Source organism: Rhipicephalus sanguineus, chromosome 10 (genome assembly GCF_013339695.2).
Source record: "Rhipicephalus sanguineus isolate Rsan-2018 chromosome 10, BIME_Rsan_1.4, whole genome shotgun sequence".
NCBI classification, from domain to species: Eukaryota; Metazoa; Arthropoda; class Arachnida; order Ixodida; family Ixodidae; genus Rhipicephalus; species Rhipicephalus sanguineus.
The window spans coordinates 41740326-41754746 of NC_051185.1; the positions used below are offsets into that span (position 1 = coordinate 41740326).

At 44.7% G+C, this 14421-nt stretch overlaps 1 protein-coding gene across 1 annotated transcript in view; it reads right to left on the minus strand.

The window, feature by feature from the left end:
* The window catches only part of LOC119406357 (HEAT repeat-containing protein 1-like), a 93526-nt gene that overhangs the window by 67330 nt on the left and 11775 nt on the right, over window positions 1-14421 (minus strand). Inside the window, exons 9-11 of the mRNA XM_049420057.1 lie at window positions 12108-12274; window positions 4205-4425; window positions 2810-2958 (exon numbers count right to left, since the gene is read on the minus strand). Coding sequence (XP_049276014.1) covers window positions 2810-2958; window positions 4205-4425; window positions 12108-12274 — 537 coding nt within the window. The remainder of the gene's footprint in view (window positions 1-2809; window positions 2959-4204; window positions 4426-12107; window positions 12275-14421) is intronic.

Genomic DNA, 14421 nt, shown 5'->3' on the forward strand with positions numbered 1-14421 from the left:
GAACATCTTAATGCATAACAGAACGAAACGGTACATAATTACTGAATAACTGAACGAATCATTACATAGCAGGTATATAGAAACCACATAAGCGCAGGCTACCAATTAACATTATTAGTGTGAACTACACATTGCAGAACATTGCGAGAAGCACGACCACAAAATTGACTTCGAGGGCGCTTCCATCATAGAAACGGAAAGGAATCTGGGAAGGAGGCTCTTACTCGAGTCGTGGCACATCCAGAACACACCTGCGAATGTGAACCGGTCCCTCGGAACAATGCCTCCGATCTACGTGCACGGCCTCCGGAATGTGAGGGAAAGAGTAAGGCGGAGCCAAAAACAAGCTGCGACGAAGCCCCCCTGATCAGCACAGTCACCCCTGAAGAAGAGACCAAGCCGGTCTCGAAACGTTGGGTTTCCTCCAAGAATTTGTGGCTGGAGGTATTTCAACTTCTTAATTCTTCCACCCAGCCAGACAGACTTCTGTCGAAATGTTTACATTTAAGACATTACACTTCTCATTCCACCGACAGAGACACATGCTGACAGCATACAAAAGCTGCTTGCAAAAGAGTTGAAATGTAGACTTGCTATGTGTTATATGGCTGTCATGAAAATGCATTTTTAAGCTAAGTACAGCAGAGCCTTGATAATTCAAAACTTCTCGACAGATAATTCAATCTGAACACCTGGCCCTGGCAAAGTAGCGTGTCTTCGAATAGGAAAGAACTCTTGCACATTCGAACCTTAAAAACCCTGCAGGAGTTACTTCAGACAAAATTTATCGTGCCTACTGATTGCCTTTCATAAAATCATACACATTTCAGTGCGTTTCCGAAGCTTTGACATAACGCGATTACCAACCAAACGAAGGCCGGAATACAGCGCACACGAAGTACTGTTTAGGCCTCATCACTTGACTCTGAAGTGCCTCGTGCTTCGTGCACAGTGCACCACCGCTTGTTTATGGCTGCAAGATGCAAGGTGGAGCTCGCCTACAATTCATACGATTGCAAAGTACACCTTCGTGCCTCTAATTCTGTTTTCCAAGTGAACTTCATTGGAACAGTGCATAAAAGCACTGCTAGTTTCAGGCAGCACAAATCAATAACATGCAACGTGACCCATTGGTGATCCATGATGCAGTGAACACATTAAACAAAATGCAGACATACCACCGCTGAGCATATATAGATGAAAGCAAGCCAGTGACTTTAGAGGATTCGCTTATACAGAATACTCTCGTTAAACAAAACTTGAAAGGGTTGGAAAGTATGTTCCGTTTAGCGGGAGTACTGTTTACTAGGAGATGAACAGGGGTGCAGAATCCATGTACTGAACCAATCATACTAGTAGAGGCCCTTCCATTTAGGGGGGACCTGGTTTTTAGAGATAACATAGGTTATTTCTTGGCCAAATTAGATGAAACTGCACTGCTTTGTTCAGTTTCTTTAGCTTTATTTAACTATTCAGTTATATTTTACACAGGTCAATTATTTCCTGAGATAATTAGTAATCTCATTCTATTGTTTGCTGAAACAATAAAAAATTATCTATGCAACATAACATCATTATAAACCCATATATAGATACTAGAAAGCCTAAGGAGAGCAACGCTGCAAGCTGATTGGAAATTGAACAACTACTTCTCAATTTACAGCACTAATGAGTTCATGTCTACACCTAGCCAAAAACAAGAAAATTTTAAATTAATATAAAAAAAAATTGAAATTGCAGATTGAAAATCTGCTTGCAGCATTGCTTTTTATGCACATTTAGCTAGGTTGTGCAAAAAGAATTGTAGCTCTAGCTGTCCTAGGTCGACTTTTACAGAAGAAGCAAAAAGGGAAGTGGCCAAAATCCATGTTCTGAGAAATGAGCAAAAAAGGTTAAAACTTTATTTAGCATTACAGAATGAAAAATATCAAAGGCACACATACTTTTAGTGATTAATATGCACCAGGCATATAATCAGACTGATTGTTAGCATGAGCATGCCTTTTTTCAAGTTCTGCTGCAAGTTTCAAGTTTTGCTGCAACGAGGCCGCTTATCAGTTCAATGACGGTATCGACGCCAATATGCGACGAGTGTCCGCGCGTCATCCACGATCCGTCGTATGACACGGCGATGTTTCCCGGGTTGTCCACGTTGAGTTCCGCGCAGATGTCGCGAACCGAACTCGCGCACTCACTCGTGAGTTTCGAGGTAGCAAGAGTAGCGGCAGGTGTTAGCTGCTTCTTCACGTACGCCTGCCAAGTTTCGTATGGAGGCCGCGACGCGATATGTTCATCATTGCAAATATGTCGTTAAAAGCAGTCTGCCTGTTGTCAGTAGCCTGCATTGCGGGGGTAGCGAGCACGTTCACTGTGAATGGATTTATTTTCTGCTGTCCGTCGACGCGCGGCGAACTCCACTTTGACGACCCGTCACCGCAGTTCACACACACTAGCTCAAGCTTGACGGCAAGGCCGTATTCCCGCTCGCCTCTCCCGATCTCGGTGTCTCCGTTGCAAATCTTGCACTTTAAATGCAATGTTATCAAAGCATTTACCGCCTCCAAGTCCAGGATGGTGAAGGCCGTTTTATCAGATGGGGGACCCGCGGCGTCCGCGCATTTAGCGATAAGGCTGCGCTTCCGTTCCGTCACCGCAACAGATGAAATCTCTTGCAGCTTTCTTCTGCCTTCTTCTTCTTGTCTTCTATCTATTGGGGCTGCAGAATTTGTGTGTCGTGACGCACACGGCCGCTTTACGCGACGTTGTCGGCAACTGACGGGCTCGTAGGACTAGCGTCCGTTAGGCCTACCGCGCTGGCGTCGACGGCCGCTGCGAGTTCGTCATCCTCGTTGTTCTGGGTCGTTGCGGGGCGCTTCCTGAAGTTCTCTGCTAGCGATCGCCTCATCCGCTTTCCGAATTTGTGTTTCGTGCGGAACTTCTTGATGACAGGGCCCATAGCTGTAGGCAGTCGACAACACCACAACAAAATGGCGCACGCTCACGCGCGTCTCGGCGGTGAAGCAGACGCCGGAAACGCCGCTTGGCGAATCGGATGCCTAGATTTTGTCACGTGCCCCAAGCAGCCAATAGAATCGCGCGCTTGTATTTCTCGATGACGCGTTTTTGCTAGAAAACCAATGAGCAAGGCGAGCCAGCGGTGGCGGGAAATTGAAGATGAAGAACGGCTCTTCCAAACGAGATCAAGATGGCCACGATAGCCTGTGTGTACCGGCAACGGTTCGGCGCGGAAAGAGCGCGATTTTAGCGTCAATTTGCGCTCAGACAAACCTCATATTGGTGTTACAGATTGATTTTACGGCGGAAATAATGAAAATAGAAGCTACAAACTTAGCAGATTGTGCAAAAATAGATATAGATTCCGAAAATGTCAGCTTCAAAAAGTCTATTTTTTCGCGATTTTCGGCCTTCTAAGACCCGTGTCCCCCCTTAAGGGGAGACGCGGGTCTTTTTTTTATTTCTTTTATTAGCTGGGTGAACTGAACGAAATTTAACAAACTTATCCCATTTTTTCTGCAGATTCCAAATCTCTAATTAGATTTTTGGTAGCTGCATTAGTACAAAAGATGTGCAATCTCTAAAAGCATATTTCTTACGGGAATTTTTGGCAACTTTGCTTTGTCAAACCACAAACAAAGTATGTGGCAAGGCTGCCAGACAGCTGGTTAGCCGGTGATGCTAATCCTATTGTCTTCAACAAACTTTGAATGCAAAATAAATAGACATAAATGTGAGTGAAATTTTTTTGCTGCATACTATTTCTGATAATCGAGAATTATAATTTGGTGAACAACATTATAAGAAAATAAATAGCATCACCGGCTAGACCAGCTTCCTGGCAATCTTGCCACATACTTTGTTTTTGTGTCTGACAAAGCAAAGTTGCCAAAAATCGCCGCAAGAAATATGCTTAAATATGTGTTAGAAATTGCATACTTTTGTTCTGATGCAGCTATCAAAAATCTACTTAGAGATTTTGAATCTGCAGAAAAAGCTGAATAAGTGTATTAAATTTCATGCCATTCACCCAACTTTTAAAAAACCATTTTTTAAGACCCACGTCTCCCCTTAAGCAGCAATTCTGCTTAAGAGATTTCCATTAGTGAGAGTTCTTTGTACCTAGCTTTGCTATTTACAAGTTCACCATAAGAATAATATTCTAGTCTATTCAAGCATGGCCTCGCACCTGCTCTTCTGGAGAGAAGCGACCAGTTCCCGCACGGCTGCCACTCGGTGGTGCTTGCTGGCACTGTTGAGAGCCAGAAATAATGCGCTTCCCGTGGCCTCCACCAGGGGTGCTCCCGACCGAAGGCATTTGAGCGAGTCAGCTGCTGTGCTGCCAGACGCGCCTGCTCGTCGTCTCCGCAAAGGTGGCTCTCCAGACAGGCGTCCACCTCGTCGGGGCACCTGGAGACAGACCACCGAACAATGTGAACAATGACGAGGCATCATCACAGGTCACACTACGCCTTCTTTAGAGAGCATTTAAGTACACTCAAACCTCATTATAACAAAGTCACATCTGCCACGATAATAACTTCATTATATCCGAAAATTCGTTATAAACATTTATCTGTGACACTGTACCTATGACAAGACTATTCTTCATTTACTTCGTTATAACCGATAATTCGTTATACCCGTGTTCGTTATATCGAGGTTTGAGTATAACTGAAGTTACATAGAAACACTTTAAACAATCATTTGCCTTTAGACACAGACCGATGAATTTTTCAACAACCTTACTGCCAATTTTGTTTGCTTCAGAAGCACACAGGAATAAATTGAAAGTTTGTTCAGAAACTGGAATTGGCCCTACATGCCAATTCCAAGGTCTCATTACGAGGCCCATTGCAGTGGAGGACTCCGTATTAATTTCAACCACCTGGCACTCTTTGATAAGAACCTTATACCTAAGTGCACGGTCGTTCTTGCATTTGCACCCGTCAACATGTAGCTGCCACAATGGGGAGTCAAAGCAGTGCCCTTGAGCTTAGCAGAGTTACATATCAGCCACTAAGCTACCACGGTGGGTTAGCTTCTTTATTCTAAATAGCTTGCCCAAAAGTACATACAAGGCCACGTTTCCAGTATATGCTCCCATGTGAGGGCAGCACATGCACCATTACGGTGTCTTTCTTGCACACTTTTTTCTTTTGTGCAATTGAATCAAGCAACACTTGAGCACTTCAGAAAAAAAAATTTTTTTCTCGCAAACAGCATTGGTTTTTTGTAATCTAGCAACACAGCATTGATAAAATCATGCAATGGGCACACGGTCTGAAGAAAACATGCCCTTGCTTCAGTCCTGCAGTCATTCCCTCCATCTTGGACCTCGGGCCCTTGAATCATGCTACCTTTGAAACTGTAGTATAAGCTGGTAGCAATGTTACAAAAACAAAATACAACACAGAAACCCTTTAGAGGGGCTGAACAAAGAAGCTCACCTCTGACGCAGCATTTTCATGATGTCGAGAATGCTTCTTCGTTTGGAGGGTTTGATGCCGCGTCGCCGCCGCTGGCCATTGTGCTTTGTGTAGCTTGATATAGGCATCGAAGAACGAACTGCACAAATCAGAAAAGGAGAGAAAGCATCTTGCAGTTAAGTTTCAACATGTGAAGTTCACTACGTGAAGTGTACTATTCAAGCACTAATCGTTGTCGCTTTACACCAGTAAGAAGTAAGTGTTAAGTTAAAGTTACCAGAAACAGAAAGGTAACCCTGATAGGTACAAGTTTCAACAGAGTAAACAGAGCAACACTAACTACTGATCAAGTGATGTCATTATTTTCTTTTTACTGTAAGAACAGCCATTAAAACTAGGAGTGTGCAAATATTAGAGCTTTCGAATATTTTTCTAATAGTGTTTGCTATTCAATTCGACTCGAACTGAAATTTTACTATTCGAAGTATTCGAACTTTCAGAAAATAAGTATAATGGTTTCATTCGCTAAAAATCAAATCACAGCACTTCTAAATAATGTGCGCAAATCCAATTCTCCTTGAGAACCTCGACTTATCGAAAAGGCTAATGGACTTCACCGCACCACGACGCTATTTCAGACATGGTAGCTCTACCAGTGCACTCAGACGAGAAAGAATGCAGCAAGTGCGAAGCACAGCACCTGCTTCTAGCGTACTTAATCGAAAACAAAAGTAAGCACAATGCACCCTATATAAAGTGAAATTTATTCTGCCGGTAGTTCCTTTCGTTTAGCAATCCAGTTTTGCTGGCTTTAAGGTCACTTGTGGAAATGCCTCGATCCCATACCTATTCGAGGGCCGCGACCTTGACAAGCTCGGTCTACACAGAGCTGCTTAAGCTGCAGGCTTGTCATCAAGGTCTAAATATTTTTCCCATTTTTGGTCCGTATAAGCTTTTCCTCGGCGACAGGCAGCTGAAGACTCCTTCCTTTCTTTGCACCACTCATGGACACAGGTTTTGGGCACACAATATAGACACAACATAGCTGTTCTCAGCGTGCGAACTTTCCTTTCGTATGAGCTTTCACAATGAAAGGGGCGCGTCACCATTTCCACTTCACTGAGAGCAAATTTGATGCAGACAAACCGTAGTCGAGCATAAAATGAGCCTAAGCAGACTAGCTTTAAAATGCATTCCGTCGCCATTTTGTGACGGCGATGACAATACATCTGCCACTGACGGTCAGCTGTTGCTAAGGCCGCGAGCGTGGTTTTGGTTTCCTACTCAATCAACCCATTTTGCGAAAAATTATTTCCGAATAGCGTCTTGGCGCTGTAAAATCAGCTCGCGATATCAAATTCGTCACTATCACCCTAATAAGGGCAAAATATCAAGTCATCCAGGCTCGTGCCAATACTGCACATTACGTCAATCCCACGTCACAACGTGACATCTAGCAGCACAGTTTCATTCCACGTGGCCAACAGCATGCTGCCGCTACGTCTACAGGTTACCACACAAAAGAAGTTCTTTTATTTTTTGCCATGCTTCTCTCTACATTTTAACATGAAAGCGTTACTTGGCCAGGTTTGCAAAAGTATGCAGTCATCCGGCGTCCACAACAGCCGTATACGGAAAACATGTGACCTCTCCCACCATAACTAATGCCAGCACCAACAACCACCGCAGACAACACTCGCAGCCGCGGAGTAGGAGAGGGGAATCCCCGCGGCAGAAGAACTCCCAACTCGAAGGGCGCCCTTGTGTGCCCCATCAGTTGGTCTTCAACTCCTGTGGAGGCAGTGTTGCTGCAGCATGCACAGTGATGTTACAAAACGTGGCTGCAGCGTTTCCGTTGCCAGTGTTGTAGGCATCAACATCGGCAGAAGATTCGTCAACATTGTCATTTAGAGCACCTCGACGATGAAATAGGGGAGGACATGTGAAATGTTGTTGACACCACTTTGGTTGTACCGAATAATGTAAATAAACACAATTCGGCCTTCACATTTCCTCATTCATTATAACGTAACTCTGGAACACCACTTTGCAGCCCCCCTCTGTAACACCAACCTAGCCAAAAGAAACGCTTTCGTGTTCCCATATCATAAGAATATGCTTTGCTCTCCAACTTTTTTCTGCAATATCACTCGGAGGTATTTAAAAAATATTCAAGAAATATTCGATTCGACCTGCATTGAATTTATTATTCGAATTCGCTTCACGCCCGTAATTTTGCTATTCGCACAGCTATAATTAAAACGTCACAAAAACAAACAACATGGTAGTTTTTTAAGTTGGATTTACGACAAAAAGAAACACTGTTGTCCTTCAGTGATAAGTATGCGCGTAACGTTATTAGATTTTTTAAAAGTTTTTTTTTTTCTTTTACCTACAACACGCAATTATTTGTCAGACGTAACTTTATGCTTTTTTCCGTAGCTGCAACAAAGTAACATTTCCATCATTGTGCAAAAAGACGGCATACCAAGTTACTCGAACGAGGAACAAGTTCCACTTGTAAGTTGCGTAAAGAGGCAACTAGTTTCTGGTAACGTGATAAGAAATCGTTGGCCAGAAAATGCGCTGAAGCCAATGTTATGACAAAACAACTTGCCTATGCCCTGATGAAGACAAATCCTCTCGTCCAAATATTCGCTTCAGTGATATTGCCCATTCAACGATTTTTAAAGACGACAGTCTTTCTTGGGGAACTTAAACGCAGAAATTTTGGTCTGTCTGTCTGTCTGTCACCCGCACGGTGTAAGAAAAATAATTTAGGTGTGGACACTCTCCGCCCGCCGCGAAGGAGAGCGCGTCCAGATAATGTTCGCCTTTAATACATGCGCCGGCCGCAGTTTCGTGGGGGGCGCTGCGACATGGGGGCTTAAGAAACCTATTGCGACGAGGCGAACGCGCGTTTTCTTCTTTTCTTTTCACCTCATTGCATTTTTTCACGGCGAGTTTTCATACAGCCACGGTGTAAACGGCGCACCCGACGCACATAGCGTCCCTAACAACGTTGCGTACGTAAAAGCGGGCGTCTTGCTTAAGGGGGACGTGGGTCCTAAAATTTTTTCTTTATTTTTGAGTCAATATGAACCAAACTTCACTGTCTTGACCAGTTTTTTATGCTGATTTCAAATCTGTAATTAGTTTTTTAATAGCTGCACTAGTTCAAAGATTTCGAGGTTCGAAAAAATAATTAGTGCCTGCTTCTTACGGGGCTTTAGGCAATTTCAACCTACTAAAACCAATATGTAAGTGCATGGGCCCAATGCCCAGATCATGCTGTAGGGGGTGATGCTATTTTTATTCCCTTGAGAGCACTGTGAAGGTCAGAAAACAGATGAACATTCACTGGTGGCTATTTTTCTGATTCACTCTCATTAGTATCTTTAATTAAAATTTGTAAAATGGTGCTAGAGGTTATGCAAATAGCATCACCCCCCAGATCGTTTCAATACGAGTAAAATGATACCAAATTTGTGATTTTTACTCAGCAACAACATGGAAAAAAACCCCGTAAGGCTGAGTGCGTTGAGCAAAAATATCAAACTGAGAAAAACGCATTTGAAGTTTCAGACAACTGTAACTTCTGTGGAAGTGCAGCCACGCACTAGGGTTATATCATTTGATAGGTTTCTTCTTCACGAGAACAGCCATACCAAATATGTGACCATGACCTGCCAATGTACTGGCAAAATCTTCTTATAAAGTCACATAGTGCACCCAGTACCAGAGTGATAAAACTCCACCTTTAGCATTCATAGGCCTGTACCAATTCCTTGCAAGCTAAAGAAATACAAATTGTCTATGAATGTGGCTTTGCAACAGGCAAATAAAATAGACAGAGAGATTGAGTCTAAAAAGCACGGGGTTATTTATTAAAACAAAAATCAGTATTATTGTCCAGCAATAGCACTTGGCTCAACAGCAGGCAAGGGCTGTACTCGGGGTCCCCTGCTGGTTTGTGTAATTTTGAAAGTCTGTGCTTGGTGTTACTACTGTATAAGTGCTCCTTTTGCAACTTCCAATGTCAGTTTTTAACCTTCTCAAGGCTGTAGAGCACAAATCAATTTCCCAAAGTGTAATACGGCGTCTCTGCAATTTCGGTGTTGCTCTGTCAGGTCGTGGTTGAAGCGACTACCGTTGCACCCTTGTCGACAGTATTTGTGGCCCTAATTTAATTCATTCACTTCAAATTACATTAATTATCTTTAGCACCACATCACCAGCTACCTTCTACGAGAAACGCTTCTCGCGCGAGTCGCACCTATGATAATGAAGCACAGGCTTTGAAAGCAGCCTATACCCTCTGCCTTGAAAATGGTCACTGCTTGAGCCGAACTCGGAACAAAGCACAAGCCCAAAGAACGTTTTATCACGGATAAGTCCACGCGGATAAATTCTGTGCCATTTTCCTTGCCGCCGTTCACCAACATCCAACGGCTTGAACTTCCGCTGCTTCGTTGCGCGCTGCGATGCCAAGCACTCCTCCCGTCGCCGTATTTCCCGCGCACTCGGCAGTCCCGCATAGTATGCCATACGAACGCGGTTTCGAATGCCACTGAAGCGTTGCCTAATGATCCGATGGCTCAGCTTGACCAAGGGGAACTGGGCGGTTTCTCGTAGACTCGACGCTCCGGTAGCGACAAGTAGTTTCGGCATCACGCCCTCGTACGCTTGGCGCGTCTTCTTTACACGAGAATCTCCGGATGTGCCAGCACAAAATAAGGTAACTGTGTGTCGGGCGCACGAACGCGACTTGTAACAAACACGAGCACACGACACCGGCAACACGGCAGCCGTGAGCGCAGAACAAAAATACAAAAACAAAATGGCCGCCTGGGTTGCGCCAGCCAATGGGAGGCGCGAGAGAAGGGGCTCGCGCGCGCGCGCGCTCTGGCCAATGAGCGTTCTACAACCACCCTTCGGAAAAGCGCCGATAGCGGCCGTTCCGTTGCAGTGACGCCATTTTGAAACGCCGCAAAATGTACACAAAGAAACAGCTTCAAAACAAGCCAAAGATGGCGGCGATCAGCCAGCTGCTGCGCCCGCGGCGCGCGGGGAAGTTTGAACGAATTTTGCCTGTTGAGATGCATTTTGCGGCTCCCGTGGCGTCTTAAAAATAAGTTTTAACCCATTTCCCGGGGCGAAATCGGCGATAATATTTTGAGGGCAGCTGCTTAGGGTGCAAACATGCCTAAAATGCGTTTTTCTCAAAATGATTTTCTGTCCATTTTTACTATTCTAAGACCCGCGTCCCCCCTTAAAGCGCGTGAGCAGTCTTTCTGCTCGCTGACTTCTCACGTGCGCAACGCCGTTACGGACGCTACGCACGCAGCTCGTCTTCTATAGTACATGCGCCGGCCGCGGTTGCGTGGGAGGCGCTGCGACATGGGGGCCGAGAGGAGGAAGAGGCGAACATTATGTGGACGCGCCGTCGGGCGGAGTGTCCCACACCTAAATTAGTTTTCTTCCACGTGGTCCCGTTTCAGCCACCCGGCAAAAGTTGAACCACTTGCCCAAGGGCCAGCCATCTTGAACTGGTTTGTAGGTTCATACTTGTGTACATTGTCGATCAAAAAGCAAACATTACGCATAACTGAGGCGCAGCGTCCCTACGTAATAGTAGGTAGTGTGTTCCTTTACCAGAAAATACATAGATACGTAATTCTAAAGACCCTAGTTTCTTAAGCTGCGCTTAAAATGGCGGCTGCGCTGAAAGTGTTTCATCACTTCAAGTTTCCATCTTCCCCTGAACTTCTGTCATGTTACTGTTAATTATCAGTAACTACTCGGGGACAACTTTCTGTGGCAATGGAGCGAAAGCTACACGGGTGGAGCTAACTGCTCCGTGTCACCGCGATGAAGTAGTTCCCGATAAACTGCTTTTGGTTTCAGTTTCGGCATGACAGATATGCATTTGCTACAGTTCATTTTTTCGCATGTCCTCCGTGGTTGAGCGCGTTGAACCACGATCACTGAGCATGCAGGCATACTGGCGACAATTTCCCTACGCTTCACTTGCCAGGGTACCACTCAGAACCTCCACCTTGAGCAATGAGACAGTACACTCGCTTACGCCGGTAAGCTGGCTAACCGAACGAAATGCAGAAATGACGGAGAGTCCCGGTTGCGTCAGTCTCACTTGGGCTTTTACGTTGCAGACCACTTGCTTCGTTTGTTTTGACAGCTTTTGGTCCTCAAGCTTCTTGAAAATCCTATGCGGTGATTGAAGTGGTGAGCTACCCGAGAAAAAAGGCGCCATCGACGATGAGGTCATGTTTTTATTTTTTGTTTTTTCTGAAGGGAACCTATGTGACGCCAGTAGAGAACGCTGCAAACAACAAAAAAAAACCTGAGAATCTAAAAAAATAATGCTGTTTAACATAATCTGGCTATAATTTGTGGCATTATCAATTTGAGGCCAAAGAGTAACAGAACATTTTTTAAATGTTTAGGTTACACGCAGAAAATAATCTTTTTGTGGGACCAGTACTTCCAGCTGCGCAGCGAAACTATCGAAACGGCGTGGTTAGGCTCTGTAGACTGGCTGCATTGCCACAGAAAGTTGTCTCCAAGTACAGTTTACTACGCAAGACTATCGAGCACTCGATTCGCAAAACAGCTCTTCAACTGCGCCAGCGATGAACTCACCGCACAACAAAGTCGGAGTACTTGTCGAGCGACAGGGCCAGTTGGATTAGAGCCTTGAGGACAGCCGCAGCCGTCTTACTGCCATCCTCATTCTCGCTCTGAGGGGACTCCACCACAGACTTGATCAGCCGTGCCAGAATGGCTTCAGGATGGCCGACACGGAATGCCTGGACGACAACTCCTCAAGCGCAGCTACGAGTGACTTCTTGTGCTCATCAGGGCTTGAAATGCACTGTCTTGGGTAACACAGGTTAAAAAAAAGAAAGCTTTAGGATTAATTGAGTGCGATAAGGAATAGTGCAATAAGCGCCAAGTCATTCAGTACACTGAATGCTATTTAACTTGAAATTGAGACGTGTGATGCTGTTATACAGATTGGTATACAACAGTATCTCAATTTTTGTACTGTTTAAAATAATCTTATACTGTTTACCATAATCTTGAGCCACTCCAGACACTTTTCATTAAGCTAGTCGGGGAAAAAAGAAACAATAAAGCAATTATATTTTGTATTACACTATAATACCCGTGCCACATGGGCACAGAAAATGAGATTCGGTAGTGAAGGCATTCAGTTCCCGGATGACATTTTTTTCAGCAGAGCTGTTACACATCCAAACTGAATGACATTTGACTTTATGATGTCGATCGCAGCATCTTCTGTAGTGAGCAACTGTTGAGTAGTAATAAAAAAATAAACATGCGTTTACAAGCTTCATATACCTCCGAGAATAATTACATGTAGAAATAGGCATATTACGCTGCCGTAAGCTTGAGTTCGTTGCTTTGTTTCACGACGTTGCAGCTGACCGTAGCAACATAAGCCGGCGCTAGTCAGATCCACAGTGTAAAAAAAATGGCGCCTGTCGCATCCAAAATACAGCATTTGAAGCGCTTGTTTAAGTGATTAGTGTAAATAAAAGACGTGAAAACTATTTTCAGCTGAATAGGATGTCGTTTTATATAATTTAGGTACATCGCACTTCGTCAGCTGTGCCGTCGAGAGTATGCATTTCTCAGTCGAATGACTTCTGGCGATGGCATTAGGTGACGAATGACATTTGGGCGAATGCCATTTCGTTCGTCCGTGTGTGCACCGCGCGAATGGTATTAAATCTGCAGGCATTAGGAGGCAAATGCCATTTTCTGTGCCCATGTGGCATGGGTATGACCTCATTATAACAGAGTCGCATCTGACACGATAATAACTTCGTTATATCCGAAAATTCGTTATAAACGTTCATCCATGGCCTTATAAACGTTCATTATGGCAAGACTATTTCTTGATTTACTTCGTTATAATCGATAATTCGTTATATCCGTGTTCGTTACATCGAGGTTTGAGTGTATTACAAAACACATAATGAACAGGTACTCATGACTAATCACATTGAGAACAGTGAGGTCAGCCAGGCCCAACATTGGCTAGTATTTGACTGCAAATACTACAGTAAAAGCTCGTTAATTCGGATTTCACGGGACCGGGAAAAATGTCCGAATAAACTGAATTCTGCATTATAGAAAGTATCAAGAAAACAATCAATAAATGCATACCTGCCAAGTTTGGAGAAACGGACTCTGGGAGATCTACTCAATGGGGGGGGGGGGGGGGGGCGTAGTATGAAATATGTCGACCGCGGGAAGAGAGGGGGGTGCGTACTGCGATAGCAATTATATGGACACTGTCAGCGGGATTTTGCGGTCGCCGCTGATCTGTACAGAGTCCAAACCGATAACATCGCTTATGCATCGTCTGTTTCACGTGCGAGTAAAAGCGCGCTAGCGCTAGGGACGAACGCGGTTGAAGCAGAGATAAAACTACCCGGCCGTCACCGTCACGCGAAGGGCACATGCGACAACATCGCTCCGCGTGCGAGGCCTGTCGTCGCTTGCTTACCAGTTATTTCGTCGGGCAAGGGACCATAAGGGGCGCCGTTGAGACGGGGACGGTCGCGAGCGCTGGCGAACGCGCTATCTCGACAGACATCGGTAACGGCTACCCTTTTAAGTGCTGGACTGCGGCGCAAAGTGCACAGCTACTTCATGCGCAATGAAACTGAGTTGAACCTTTCTACCATCGTTAAAAAAAGAAGAATCCTTTCTACTACGTGGCCAGACAAATTTGCACATGTGGCCAGACAAAGCACTGGACGCACGGGGCAAAACTGGATTTTCGGGAGATTTTCCTATGACCCATACAACCGGGAGAAACATTCAAAATCTGGGAGTCTCCCGGGTAATCCGGAAGACTTGGCAGGTATGCAAATGTCTTTTACATCTATTCACTTTCATTTTCTTGACGAATATGTAAATG